This window comes from Lemur catta, chromosome 8 (assembly GCF_020740605.2).
Source record: "Lemur catta isolate mLemCat1 chromosome 8, mLemCat1.pri, whole genome shotgun sequence".
NCBI classification, from domain to species: domain Eukaryota; kingdom Metazoa; phylum Chordata; class Mammalia; order Primates; family Lemuridae; genus Lemur; species Lemur catta.
Window position 1 is genome coordinate 2587219 of NC_059135.1, and position 14847 is coordinate 2602065.

The following is a 14847-nucleotide window of genomic DNA, read 5'->3' on the forward strand; positions in this document are numbered from 1 at the left end:
CAGTGGTGGTGGGCTGCAGGAAGTCTCAGGGGCCTGCTCACAGAGGAGCAACCAAAAGGCAGAGCTGGGACAGGTGAGAGTGGGCAGGAAGGGCTCCCAGGTGGTTATAAAGGTCAGACTGACCTTGACCAGGGACGCTCGTAGCCTGAAGGCGCTCGGAAAAGACCCCAACGATGCCAGCCCGGTGTGTGGCGTAGGACTGGGCAAGGACTCGGTGCTGCCGCGGGGCAGGCCAGGCGGGCCAGGTTCCTAGAAGGCATCCCAGTGTTTGGACTCTGCCTGGCGGCAGCGGGACCACGGCAGGTGGAGCTGGCGCGGGGCCAGGGTCCCCAGGGCGCTACCCAAGGGCGCGGCTCCACCGCCCACGCACCCCACCCGCGGCGAGGCGGGCGGGCAGATGGGCGGCCCCGGGCGGGGATCGCGGGCGTCTGGGCGACACAGGCGCGCCCACCGCCTGCTCGCGGGACAAAGCGGGCCCAGACAAAGGCGCGGCCAACACCTGTCGCTCTTGGCGCAGCCGCCGCTTTTCTCCGCCGAAGCGGCTGCAGCTGCCAACTGTCACGGGCATCAAGTTACGGGGCCAGACGGCAGCCTCGGCGGGCCGGGAGGGGGGATGGGGGTGGCCGCGGAGGGACAAGGGGGACGGGGGCACGAAGGGGACTTGGGGGGAGGGAGGCGGTGGTGGGGGCCCGGGACGGACAGGCGGGTGTGTTGGGGGTGGATGGGGGTGACGGGGAAGGAGAGCCCAGGGAAGAGCGGGGCGAGCGGGAGCACCGCAGACCCCGCCCCACTGGGATCGCGGTGCTGGCGGAGGGCGGCGCCGGGGTCAGCCCGCAGCCCGGACGGATCTGTAAGAAAGGCGGGGGGCGGGGCGCCACGGGGCCGCCCCGCCTCCGCTGTCCGATTCGCTCCCACAATCCCGAAGCTTCGGAGCCACCCCCTCCGAACCTGAAGCCCCCTCTAGGTCCAGAGACCGCGGACTGGACTGTGGCTCTGCCCCCCCGGACCCGGCGCCTCGGGACCGGGGCCACCCGCGGGCTGGAGAGGGAGAGCGAGTGAGCGGCGGGAGGATGGTGGGCGCTGCATGAGCTGCATGAGCCCCTGCCGCGCGCACAGCAATCCTGGGGTCTCAGGGCAGCCAGACGAGGGACGCCGGGCACCCGGGGCCGCGGCTCCCCTGTAGTCGCCCCCGGTGCCGCCCCCTGGGGGTCGCGTGGAGGCCGGCCTGAGACCCCGCCCCGCCCCGCCAGCTGGCGGCTAGCCGAGTCAAGGGCCCACAAAGCGAGCCGTTCCCATTGGCTGCGGCGCGCCTCCCTGTCGGCGGCCGGGTCTGCGCGTCCAATTGGCGCGTTCAGATGCAAATCAGCGGCTATAAAAGGGGCGGGGCCGCCGCGAGCCGGAAGACTCGGAGCAGCGCGGGCTGCGGCCGGACTGGCCGGTGGGCGAGGGGCTCCGCGCTCCGGCTCCCGCGGACGGGCATGGCTCCGCCCCCGGCGCCCGGCCGGGACCGCGCGGGCCGGGAGGATGAGGACGGTTGCGAGGCGCGGGGGGACCGCAAGGTGCGGGCCGGGCGGGGCGGCGGGCAAGCGGGCGGGAGGCCGCGTGGGGCCGGGACTCAGGGGTCGGCTTCCCGCAGGCCCGGAAGCCCCTGGTGGAGAAGAAGCGGCGCGCGAGGATCAACGAGAGTCTGCAGGAGCTGCGGCTGCTGCTGGCGGGCGCTGAGGTGCGGGGCCGGTCTCAGGCTGCGGGGCGGGCCGGGTGCGTCCGGGTCGCGCGGCCCGCTCACCGCTGTCCCCCGCCCGGGCAGGTGCAGGCCAAGCTCGAGAACGCCGAGGTGCTGGAGCTGACCGTGCGGCGCGTCCAGGGCGCGCTGCGGGGCCGGGCGCGCGGTGAGTGGCGGCGGGGCGGGCTGCGGGTGCCTGCCAGCCGGGCGAGGGCGCGTTCGTCCACGGGCCTCTCCTTCCCCTCTGGCTCCCCTGTCCTGTCGGCAGGGCTCTCCACGGAGCATGGTACGCCCCATGTCTCCAGGGTGAGCCCAGTCCGGGTGGGCCGGTTGGGACGCCGCTCTCTCTCTCCCACCCTGGGCGCAGAGCGGGAGCAGCTGCAGGCCGAAGCCAGCGAGCGCTTTGCTGCGGGCTACATCCAGTGCATGCATGAGGTGCACACGTTCGTGTCCACGTGCCAGGCCATCGATGCCACCGTCGCCGCTGAGCTCCTGAACCACCTTCTGGAGTCCATGCCGCTGCGTGAGGGCAGCAGCTTCCGGGACCTGCTAGGGGACGCCCTGGCCGGGCCGCCTGGAGCCCCTGGGCGCAGTGGTTGGCCTGCGGGAGGGGCCCCGGGGTCCCCGATGCCCAGCCCCCCAGGATCCGGGGACGAACTGTGCTCCGACCTGGAGGAGTTCCCTGAGGCTGAACCCAGTCGGGCACCTGCTGAGGGGCCGGACTTGGTGCCTGCAGCCCTGAGAAGCCTGACCGCCTCCCGAATAGCCCAGAGTGTCTGGAGGCCTTGGTGACCAACGCCAGCCAGGGTCCTCCGGGGGTGGGCCCGGCCTTCCCGTGCTCTACTCCCTTTTCCCTGGGGTTCACATGTGGTCGGGCAGGGCCCTGGGCGTCTCCAAGATCTGCCCTCCCCACTCCTCCAACGGACGGCTTGCAGGCAGCACCCGAGGACCAGCCTAGTCAGGTCCCCAGCCCTGTTTCCTGAGGATGTAACATTTATGGATCCTGCAGCTCTGGGGGGTGGGGGTGGCAGGAGGGAGCTAGGGCAGGTGGAAGAATCCTGTAGAGCCACCAGGGCTCTCCCAGGTTCACCCTTCCCAGCCTTCTCTGGCACTGTACGGAGTCTGAGGGCAGGGGTGACAGCAGTGGTACTGGGTGCTGATGTCCCAGGGAGGGGCACTCAAGCCCTGGCAGCCCTGGGCTAAACAGAAGCTTGAATTTGCCACTTCAGTGGGAGACAAGGGGAGGCAGGTGCATTCCGCAGCACTGCTCCATGCTGCCAGAAAGGAGCGAGGTTCTGTCCATCTTGACTGTAGCACACTTGAGGTTGTGTATTAGGTTGCCATCAAATGTTACAATTTTATTAAATAAAGAATTTTGGAGTTAGTTACCCTTGAAGTATTACCAGATGGTATGGTGTCGTTAATGTGTCAGATATGTAAATGATAAACTAAGCACATTTTTCCTGTGTCTGACGCCTGTGAATGTCCTTTAAAACTCCACCCTTTATCAGTGGAGCAAGTAGCCTGAGGGAGAGTAGTGTGACGGTGCTGGAGAGGACACCCTGTGGCTGATCTTGCCCCGTGGCTGGGCAGGTCCTCAGGCCTGGCCACTCTCCCTGGGAATTCGTGTGCAGCCTGAAGGACTCCGTTGGCATGGGGTCTGTCTCTGGGATAACGGAGCCATAGGGAAATGACCTGTCTCTGTACCATTTCCTTGCTTTGAGCTTCAGGAATAATAACACTAATGCCTAATTGCTAGCTGCCATTTGGGTGGAAGTATCTTTCAAAGACCTGTTTTCCCATCCATAAGTGTGATGCAGGTGTCAAGTCCACTTGTGTTCATTGTCACTTTTCTTGACTGAAGAACGAATGGTCCCCCCTGGTGCCAGGGACAAGGGGACCCACCCAGTTCGTGGCTTGATATAAAAGTGCCAAGGCCCCAGGGGGCTTGAGCCTGAGGTTGAACTGGGCCCAGGAGGTCAGATCCCTCAGGGATGGGGGTGATGGGATGGTCAGCTGGGGTGCAGGAGCCTAACCTCTTGGGCTGGGTCAGGCCTGCAGATGGCATGTGGTCAGTTGGCTACAATCACTGCCACGGTTAGCCTAGTCCCTCCTCCTGCTTCAGGACCCCAGGGCAGCTTGTTCTCACTTTGGGTTGGCGGTACCCAGGCTGGGGCCAAGGTGTGATGACTTGGAATTGAAATCTGGGTCTCCTCTATGGTTATGTACTTTTGCTTTAAGAACATCTTCCCTGTTACAAAAGCCCCCGAGCAGATCCTGGCCACCAAAGGAGTTTCAGAGTTTGGGGTTCACTCTGGCTCCCCTGTAATTCAATCATAGACCAAAGCCACTGGACTATAACCAGATGCAGCTTAATTTTAGCTACTGGGGCTGAGCTGTTGGAATGATGGGTGAGGCAGGTCCACCGATAGGACTTGCAGAATGGAAATATCATTCCTGGAATTATTTTAATTACCCCAGGCAGACTGATGTAGGGCATGACCGCAGGGACATGGAGGGATAACAGGCCACCCTGAAAGCCCTGTCCCATGTGCTCCCAACACACCCAAAGGCCACTGCAGTAAGCTCTGATGCCATTTAGGAAGCATCAGGGAGGGACTGCTTTGAAGGAACAGCTCTTTCCTTTCACATCCACTCTCATCACATCTTCCCAGGGGCCCTGGAAGGGGGTCAAGGATGCAAGGTACAGGAGGCTGATCTGGGGTTAGTGTTGCTAGGACCAGGACCAGCCCAATGTCAGAAACTGCTAACCATCCCTGGTCCACTGTATTAGTTTTCTATCACTGCCACAACAAATGACCACAAACTTTGTGGCTGAAAACAACACACAAATGTTTATCATCTTGCAGGTTAGAAGCCCAACACTGGATTCACTGGGCTACAGTCAAGGTGCCGGGAGGTAGAGCTGCTTTCCTTTCCGGAAGCTTGAGGGTAATCCATTTCCTTGCCTTTTCTTGATTCAGAGGCCACCCACGTTCCTTGGACAATGGCCCCTTCCTCCATCTTCAAATCTCCTTTAAAGTGTGGCATCACTCTGACCCTTCGTCCACCCTCATGTCTCCCCCCCCCTTCTGCCTCCTTCTTCCTTCTACTTTTAAGGACCCCTGTGAACACATTGGGCCCTCCTGGATAATCCAGGATAATCTCCCTATCTCCTTAATCATATTTGCAGAATCTCTTTTACCATGTAAAGTAACATTGTCACAGGTTCTGGGAACTCGGATGTGGTCACGGGGAAGGCATTATCTGCCTCCCACATCCACCTGCGCCTTGGACCAGGCATTCTGACTTCCATCGTGAGGCAGTGTGATGCCACTTTCCCATAGGGGCATTGGGTCGCCTACCCTCTCCTCTGCTTAGTGACTCTGCTCTTTCCACTGCATCATTAACTTCTCCTCCCTTCTGGATCATTCTTGTCAACCTGCAAACAAGCTGTAAAAACCTCCCTGGACCTGACATACCCGTTAGCCTCTGCCTCATTTCTCTGCTAAAGCAAAATCCCTTGAAAGCGACATGGACACTCGCTGTCTCCACTTCTGCACCGCCCGTTCTTCGTCATTCCTCTCCAATCAGGCTGTTGTTCCGACCCTTCACTGAAACCGCCCGCCAAGGTCTCCAGTGCCCGCCCTGCTTCCCAACCCGCGGCCCAGTCTCCGTTTCCAGCTGAACCTCCCGTGGGCTATCGCTCCCCCCACCTGGAGACGACTCCAACCTCATGACCACCGCCCTCCTGGGCTGTCCTTCCTCACTGGCCATCTCTGCCGACCTCTGTGGGCATATCTGTCTCGAGGTTCTGTCCTCAACCCTTCCCTGTACCCCCACCCAGTGACCCCATCTGGTCCGTTTGTTCCACCCGTGTCTGTGATTCCAAGCCGGTCTCCAGCCTGCTGGCTCCACTATATTCTCCTGGCTACTCAGTGTCGCCACTTAGGTGACAGACGGGCATCACCTTAGCATGATGCATAACCCCCAAAGGCGCCGTCGCTTTCCCCCGGCGTCGCCATTTGATTGGGCAAAAACATCGAGAAGTCACCCTCAAGTTCTTTCTTTTCCTGCCGTCCCACTTCAAATCAGTCAAGCCCATGAGCTCTACTTCTAAATCTTGCCCCGATCTGTCGTCTTCTTTGCCACCAACCGAGTCCTCTAACCTGGGCCCTGGCAGCAGGTCTCTGACTCCGCTCTCTACTCCACTCCTGACCGCGGCCTTCAAGGCTCAGCGCCTCCCAGGCCTTCCCGCCCTCCCTCCGCTCTGCTCTGGACTCGGGCTTTTGCAAGTGGCCCGAGGGCCAGGATCCGGCCAGTCTCGCTCAGCCCCGCGCGTCCCGCCCTAGAGCCCTTCTGGGACTGCCCGGAGCGGCGTTGGGGAATCCGAGGGATTTGGGAATAAGGCAGCCGTAGCTCCACAGGCCACCGGGAGCAGGCTTCGGGTAGCACGCTGCGCTCGGAGGCGCTCGGAAACGCTCGGAGGAGCCGAGGCCTTGGCCCCGCCCCGCCCGCTGCGAACCGCGGCGCCTCCTGGGAGTTGTAGTTCCAGCACATCGCCTTCGCTTTTGTCGAGCCTGCCGCAGGGCGAGCTGGGACTGGGACTCCCAGAGGCCTCCGCGGCTTGGAGGCCGCGACCCCAGAAGGCGCGAGCTCCGAGCCTGGCGCTCAACCGTGCGCAACTGAGCCCAACGGTGCCGAAGGGCGCGCGCCGCCCGTTAAGCGGCTTTGCTGCTGCGGCGGCGGCGGCTGGGTTGCGGTCCCTCCCACACCCCCGGGACCAGGAGAGGACGCGAAGAAAGCGCTGGCGCTCTGCAGCTTGGGCCCTCCGCAGCTGCAGCCGCCCGACTTACGGGAAAAGTGGCGAGGGCGAGGGGGCTGCGGCCCGGGCCGCCCCTGGGGAGCCGGGTCGCGGGCTGCGGCCTCCGGCGCCGGGCTTCGGGAGTCTTAAAGCTGTCCACAGGGTTCGGAAGTGCAGCCAGAGTCAGCGACGGAGGTCGAGGAAGTCGTTTCCGACTGTGAAATGGAAGCAGGCTTCTCGAGGAGGGAAAACACTGTTGACTGTGCCGGAGACCAAGCGTCAGCTTTGTTCAGTGTTCGTCCCACACGTGTGTTTGTAAGTAGGAAGGGAAGGTCTCCAGAAAATACAGGAACTCAGCCCCTTGAAAAAGCAGCCTGCTCTGCAGCCCTTGTTTACGAGGCCCGTGGCTGCTCAGCTGGCTAAAACTAGCCCCTGGCAGGCTATAGATGACCTCTGGTGAACTTTCCTTATTACCACGCTAAAGTCTCCGCCCAGGGAGGAGCTATAGCTTCATTACCATAACATGTGACCTGTCTGGGAGCGGGTCGAAGGAACAACACATGCCCAGGGGAAACCACCCCCTTCGTGCAATGATACTTTTTCATTCTCTGCTACCCCATAAAAACCCCATGCCACTTTCCCTTGGAGAATATTCCCAGGGCTCTCCTCACTTGCTGCAAGTGGGTAAAACTCAAGACTCGCGTTCTCTTGGAGGGTTGTTATTCACCAGGCGAACAAACCCCAATCTTTCGAGTAACATGTTGAGCACCTGTTATGTGCTGGGGGTTGAGATGAGACTGACAGGACCCCTGCTGTCGTGGAACATGCAGTCTCTTAAGATCAGCAAGAGCCTACCGAGAAACAGTGGAACACAGACTTCCCAGAGGTAGACGTTGGCATTTCTTGAGAGACAGCGGCCAGGGAAGCCCAGCTTTTATCAGATTATTAGTGCGGTACTTGGGTATGAAGGTATGTGGAAGGAGGAGGAGTGAGGTTTTAACCTGTGGTCCACAGGCCTTTTAGCTCCTCATGGAAGTTCCCAGGCTTTTTGTTCTTGCAATCCTCAGGGAAAAATATTGCCCTCCCTTGAAGATCTTATACTCTGTACTTGTTCTGTTTCTGATTGGCATGCTATCCACCGACTTGTCAATGGATGACACTTGGGGTATGTACTACATTCCTCTCTTCTTCAGATCCTGCCCCACCTAAACCTCAAAAAATCTTGAACGTGCCCTTAGGCATCTTGGTCAATAGCCCTACCGTAGACCTTGTCATCACTCACAGTTGAACCAGTTCCAAACCTGAAGCACCAACAACCTTCTGTCTCTTCCACTCTGTCCCAGGGACCCAGCACCCCATTGAGGTCTGCTAGTTATCCTACTGTTTCCTTCACCGTCAAGTTTTCTGAAAATAGTCTTCATTCTCATTTCCTTCATTTCCTCACCTCCTGCTTGCTCTTCACAAAAGTTTAATATGGTTATGTTTCCTGCCATTCTACTGAAAACTTCTCACAAAGTCTCCAATGAACTCCTAATCAAGTAGGCGCTTCAGTTCTCATTGTACCTACATGTTGCAGCATTTGACACTGCCAACAATGTCCTGCTTAAATATTGTGTCCCACATTTCTTTCCCTGGCCCTGTTGTTATCTCTAGGCTATAATCTGTATGATCTCCATGGTTCACCTACCATGTCACCAACTCCAAAAGCTACTTCCAGCCCAGTCCTCTTTGGAACCATCATGGAGTTTATGCAAATGCCCCTGGTTGTTGCCACTTGGGAATCCCACAGGTTCTTCAAACTCAACAAGCTGAAACCTGAACTCAGCTCTCCTGCAAAACCTGCACCTCCTTTCGTGTTCTGGATCCTTGGGAACAACATGACCATCCTCAGCCTCTCAGGCCAGAAACCTGATAGTCCGTGGAGACTCTTCCCTGGATATGTCCTTCTGCCCCACCATGCAGTCAGTGTCCAGGAGCTGTGAATTCTTCCCTCCTTAACAGGACGAATGGATGAGTGAATGTGTTTTCACCTTATACCTTGTCCCTTTCCTTCTCTCCCTGCTGCTGCATTCTTAATTCAGGTTCTTATCTCTCACCTGGAGAATGGCTGTGGTTATTAAGAAAACACCCTACATCCAGTTTTACCACCCGAGCTTCAGTTCTTTCAAAAGCCCAACACTGCAGATTCAGAAAGTACAGTAGGCCCAACACTCCATGGGTCAACTCAGAACTTAACTAGCTTTGCCTCCAAGTCCCCCTTGCCGTCCTGTTCCACCCCTTGCTAGACTTTGGTCTGCTGCATTGCCAACCTGCTCCTCTACTCTGTTTGCCTTCAGCATTGGCTCAGCCAGCACCACCTATGTGAAGCCTTTCCTGGTCACACCTGGTTTTATGCAGTTTCTGACTTCTGTTTTATTTCCCTGGTGGCGTATTTCAGATGTTTATTCATTCCACAATTATTTATTGGATGCTTCTCTTTGTCAGGCATCATTCTAGTTGCTAGAGATAAACAATGTTTCATCTCGAGCTTACATGTTACCATGGGGAGGACAGACAATAAATATCTAATATGGCAGGCGGTGTTTATGTGCCAAGAAGAAAAATAAATCAGGTCACGGGCACAGGGACTGATGGTGTGGCAGCAGGGTGCAGTTGAAGTTGATCAGGGATGGCCTACCAGGGATGAGAGATTTTTTGAGTTTAAGGTGGGTCCGGATCTGAAGCAGCCAGGATTATAGTACCCCAAGTGTCATTTGAGCAGAGAATCAAATGACGTGAGGGAACGAGCCAAGGAGCTGTCTTGGGAAAGAATATTCTGGGTCAACAGCAAGTACAGAGGCCTGGAGGAAGGACTGTGCTGGGCCTGTTCCAGGGACTGTGAGGCTGGAGCAGGATTCCTGCAGTCTTTAAAAAAAAGTACTTCTTGCTTTTTCTCTCTTTCAATAATAACAGCAATAACATTTGTGGAGCACTTGCCAAGTGCCGGGGGCTATGTGTAAAGCGCACCATACACACGATCTTATCCGTTCTTCAAATGTTATAATAATCTTTACGGTCAGTATTGCTGTTCTTCATCTCCCAGATGAGGAAACTGAGGTTCCAATAGGTTAAGTGGCCTTTTCTCAAGCCAGATTTTTATTAGAAAAGCAATATACGTTCCCAGAAAAAGTCAAAAATTACAGAAGGCACGCAGTGAAAAGGACAAGTCTTCTTTCCCTCCTATCCCCTGCCTTCCTGTCTCTCCAAGAGCTTCCACAATTAACAATTTCTTAGGTGTGCTTTCTGTGCATTTGCAAGCATATGTATCTAGGTTACACGATTTTTCTTTTTTACACAAATGGGACCATTTTGTACATGCCATTCTTCAACTTTGTAAACCTAACGATATACCATTTATTCAACAATATAGACTGAGCACCTGCTATGTGCCTGGACTGTCCTGGACACCGGGGACACTGTGGTGAGGAAGACAAAGCCCCTCACTCATGGAACTTACCTAGGCCACCTTCCGTGCTGGTACACGCAGATCCTCATTCACTTTAACCCTGGGGTGTCCCAGTGTATGGGTGTCCCCCACCCATGATGCAGAAGGGGACTTCTGAGGTTTTGCCAAGATCAATGCTCAGCGAACATCCTTGTATACTTTGCAACTATGCCATGTACATTTCTAGAATTAGAATGGCTGGGCAAATGGTACGTCATTGAGCAATTTGTAAGTATTGTCAGATTGCTGATTAAAATGGTATCACTTGATACCTCTAGCTTCAGCGTCTGAGGGCAGCCGTTTTCTACATCCCTGCAAGTGAGCTGCAGGTATTCCTGCTTCCCTGAGTTAGCATTATTAAAACATTTTTTTAAGTAGGGAAGGACATTGAATTTGGGGGTTCCTTTTGAAATCTTTTAAGATAATCACGTTTCCTTATTTTCATCCTGTGGCCTATCAATTTGGGGTATTTTGTGACTGGATTTACCAACACTGAGCTGCCGTGCTTGCGTTTTCGTAATGAACCCCCGTGGTCATGGTGGGCCAAGGTCCAGGTGAAGTTGGTTTGTGTAGGATTTAAAAAAAATAGACTTCTTTAGAGCAGGTTTAGGTTCACAGCAAAATTGAGCAGAAACTTCCCATCTATCCCTGCCCCCGCACGTGCAGCCTCCCCCACTGTCAGTGTCCCACATCGGAGGGTACATGTTTCACAATTGATGAACCCACGTTGACACATCATCACCCCGAGTCCATAGTTTACATTAGGGTTCACTCTTGTCCACTGTGGGCTTGGACAAATGTACAAGGACATGTCTTCCATTCTAGTGTCACACAGTATTTTCACCATCCTAGAAGTCCTCTGTGCTCCACCTGCTCATCCCTCCCTCTCCCCAACTCCTGGCCATACTGATCTTCTTACTGTCTCCATAGTTTTGCCTCTTCCAGAATGTTGTATATGATTTTTGCATCAGAATTTCTTGGGGATGTTCTGTAGTTTTGTGTGCTGTCTTTGGTTTTGTGTCCATGTTTTGCTGCCTTTGTGAAAAGCTTGTGAACCTTGCTTTTCTTCCTCTGTGCTCAGAACACTTTAGTGTGGGGACGACCTCGTCCTTCGGGTGTGAGCAAGTCCTCCGTGAAGTCATCTGCATCTGGACCCCTAGACCACATGGAAGTGGATGGGGGGTGCTTTTTGGTTTTTGTCTCTGGATCCTTGAATAGGCGATTTCTGTCTCTGCTCTCTTCCTGCCTCTCCCATTTTCTCTCTCCTGCTTTCTCCTTCTCTCTTTCCCTCTTTATCTCTTCAACCTTTGTCTCCATCTGCGTACGGGATTGCAGCAGTACCTCATCTGCTTTGAGAAGTCAATGCTTTCGGTAAAGCCTCCATCACAGTCTTGGGTAGAATTTCCTTTCTTTTTGTTCCCTCCTGGCTCTCTCTCCTTCCTCATCCTCACCCATTCTTATGTCCTCTCCTTTCTCATCTCCCTGGCTCTGTCTCCTTCCTATTCCTCTTCCTCTTTTCTCTCCACCTCTATCTCCTTTCTTCTGTCTTCCCTCTTTTTGTCTCTTCCTCCACCCCCAGTCCTCTGCGTCTGTGCTCTGCTTCTGCCTTTCCTGCTTTGTCCTTTTCTAGCCTTCCTGTGCCATCCTGCACCTCCAGCAGTGGGTGCGGAGGGTGGCAGTCCAGTGTCTGCCTCTGCCGGGCAAGTGACTCCCTCCTCCTCATTCCCTCCCGCAGGGCATGGGCTCCTCACTCACTGGGGCAGTCCCTTGGCTACCATATTCACCCTGCAGAAAGAGTTGAAAGCGATCCGCAGGGGACAACCAGGGAAGTGTGCCAAGCACTTGTCAAGGTGAGTGCTCAGGGGTTCAGGCCACCCACACAGAGAAATCCACTGAGAATGGGGGGGCACGTGCTACTCCTTCCTCTGTTCTTTCCTGCAGTGCTCACAGACAGCCCCTGCCAGTCTTGACTCTGGCGGTTGGAAAGGGTCCATCCAGTCCATGTAGTGGAGGACCAGAGCCTGGCAAGGCTCTGTAATGGGACTTAAGGCTTTGTTAAAGGATCACAGACTTGTTTAGGGATGCTGGGACAAAGTCAGGAGGGAGAAGTACCATTTCTCGTATGAATTGGCACATGGAGTGGAATATAATATCTACAGGGCAGACCAGGAGCACAGACTCTAAGGATCTGGTGGAAACCCCAGACCCTGAGACTCTCAGAGGAGCCTGGCTGCTGGCTGGTTCCCCATCCAGAAGCCCCCCAGTTGCAGGCACTGGACTCCTTGCTTTTTGTCCTCTGGCTTTGCCTTGGCTTAAGACCCAGTCTACACCAAGGCTCCGAGTCCCTGGACTTCTGGAGGCTCGGCTGTCCCTGTGTGCTCTGTAAGTGCAGAAAGGGTGTGAGACGCCTCCACTGGGCCCTGAACAGGTTCTGTGGCGCAGGCAGGGTGCAAGTAAGAGGTGGCACGGTGCATGCCCTGCTTTAGGGAGGCTGGGAACAGATCCTTGGAGGCCGCCTGTGCCCTGTTACCAGGAAGAGTTAGAGCAGGAAGTTTTACCAACTCCCAGGGGAGCAGAGCCTGTGCCTTAAGGAGAATGTAATTTCAGAGGGGCAGACATTTCCTAATCATCAATATATAAGAAACAAGTCTGGCTGGGTGCAGTGGCTCACACGTATAATTCTAGCACTTTGAGAGGCTGAGGCAGGAGGATCACTTGAGCCCAGGAGTTCAAGACCAGCCTGGGCAACATAGCAAGGCCCCATCTCTATACAAAATTTAAAAATTAGCCAGGGATAGTAAGTGCACCTATATTCCCAGCTATTTAGGAGGCTGAGGCGGGAGGATGGCTTGAGCCCAGGAGTTTGAGGCTACAGTGAACTGTGGTCCCGCCACTGCACTCTGGCCTGGGTAACAGCAATACCCCATCTCAAAAAAAAAAAAAGAAAGAAAGAGAGAAAAAGAAACAAGGCTATGAGAGAACAACAATCGTTAAGGCACAGGGATTGAGAAAAAGGTGAGATGACCTTGGACAATCAGGCCTCCAAAGGAAGGCTTCCTGGAGGAGGTGGCATGTGAGCCCTGCAGGACAGGTGGAGGTTGGAGGATGACAGAGGAGGAGGCTTGCCTGTCAGACCCCAGAGGTCACCATGCTCTCGATTTTGACTTGGGACTTTCCAAAGGACAGGGCGGGAGTAAAGCACAGAGGCCTCCTTGGCGGGACTGGGCTGTGTGTGGGGCCAGCCCTGGAGCGTGTGCTGCCTTCTGTGGCTTCTCCCACTTCCTTCTCTCCCCTTCTCCCCCGTTGGATATAGAGCCTGCGCACACTGGGTCTCGCTCTTCCCCGCTTCCTGGGCAGCGGTCAGAACTGGAAGGCATGTTGGACCCCACACAGTCCCGCCACGCTCCCCGCCCTCCCTGCGTTCGAGGGCCAGGGGTCAGGGGGGCAGAGCCAGAGCAGGAACGAGGGCGCAGCCCTCCCGGGCCAGCAGGACCTGACCACTCCAGACTCCTAACCACTCCAGACTCCTAACCCTGTCGAAGAAAAAGAACAAAAACAGATAACAAGAAAGTTATCTACTGCTGTGTAACAAATTAACCCACAGTTTAGCAGCTTAAGACATTGTTTCCACAGTGTCTGTGGGCCAGGAGACCAGGCCCAGCTCAGCTGGTGCCTATGCTCGAGGTCTCTCCCGAGGCTGCCGTCGGGGGGCGGAGAGCGGGCGCTGCCCAGCTGGCCCGCAGGGGCTGTGGGCAGGATTCAGTTCCTCACACGCTATCGGACTGGGGGCCTCGTTCTTTTCTGCTTTTTGGCTGGAGGCCTCACTCAGTTATAGGCCACATGGGCCTTTCCAGAGGGCAGCCCACAACATGGCGGGCGGCTCCCGTCATGCAAGATGGAAGGCCACCTCTTACGACCTACTTTAGAAGTGACACAGAAGTGACATCCCGTCACGTTTGCTGTATTCTTTTGGTGTGGGTTCAGCCCACATTCTGGGCAGGGGATTACACAGGGTGTACATAGCAGGAACTGGGTGTCGAGGGCTATGTTTGCTGCCCACCCACGACACAGCACGCGGCCTCCTGCGTCTGTGCTCTCACCCTTGTCCTTGGGCTCCGGGAGAGGGTCTCACCAGAGCGTGCAACACTGTTCAGTACATTGTTACTCTGGTGTCTCACTGTTGATTTAAAAGCTGAAACCTGCATTGTTACCTCATGAGATGGATGTATCCAGAGAGTCCTGCAAAAACAAGGATGCTTTTGTTCAGAAAGTCTTCCATCCGCATCCTCCACTCCTTAAACTTCCCCAGGGCATCTCGTTATTTTTAATTCCCATTTCCTGAGTGACATAGAGCATCTTTTCTTAAGCTTATGACTTATTAATATTTTCCTCAGAGCTGGATGAGGCCCCTGATCTATTTATACTTCCTGAGGTCCCTGGTGGTGTAGTCTTGGGAGTGGAGGGACATCAGGGAAATTCCAAAAGCCAAGTGCAGGGGAAGAGCTCCGCCCTAGCGCCCTTGCACGTATCCACATAGGCCACGCAGACAAGGCTTGGACCACAGCACAGTGTCTCGCCATCCTCCCGGGCAAGGCCTGGCCCCACCTGCCTCCCTGGGTCCCCTCCTTGCCTACCAGGCCGTGAGGCCCGAGGCTTCCCGCCATGCCACCTTGGGCACAGGCTAGAAAAGAGCTTTGCTGAAGCGTGGCAGTAGCTCCTCGCAGCAGGGTGTCCCGGCATCCTCGTGCCAGTCATCTGGTCACTTTTTTCGGCATCACCCTGCTCAAGGTCCATGGGAAGCTGCCACCTCTGACTACTCTTCCTTTTGTTGTTTGT

The 14847-nt window shown here is 55.9% G+C and overlaps 2 protein-coding genes across 3 annotated transcripts; both read left to right on the forward strand.

Annotated features, from left to right (window-relative positions):
* Positions 1–1431: 1431 nt before the first annotated feature.
* On the forward strand, positions 1432–3125 carry HES6 (hes family bHLH transcription factor 6). Of its 2 annotated transcripts, none has more exons than XM_045558662.1 (4): positions 1432–1559; positions 1637–1723; positions 1808–1889; positions 2091–3125. In XM_045558662.1, exons 1-4 carry the CDS (start codon positions 1479–1481, stop codon positions 2513–2515), a joined length of 675 nt encoding a protein of 224 aa, XP_045414618.1. In that variant the 5' UTR covers positions 1432–1478; the 3' UTR covers positions 2516–3125. The 2 variants fall into 2 exon arrangements, with proteins under 2 accessions (XP_045414618.1, XP_045414619.1); XM_045558663.1 differs by having other exon boundaries at positions 1808–1849; positions 2091–2219.
* A 1295-nt stretch (positions 3126–4420) lies between these two features.
* On the forward strand, positions 4421–14602 carry LOC123644091 (translation initiation factor IF-2-like). The gene is made up of 5 exons (XM_045560269.1): positions 4421–4427; positions 5318–5418; positions 6076–6842; positions 11747–11861; positions 13325–14602. Exons 1-5 carry the CDS (start codon positions 4421–4423, stop codon positions 13523–13525), a joined length of 1191 nt encoding a protein of 396 aa, XP_045416225.1. The 3' UTR covers positions 13526–14602.
* Positions 14603–14847: the final 245 nt, after the last annotated feature.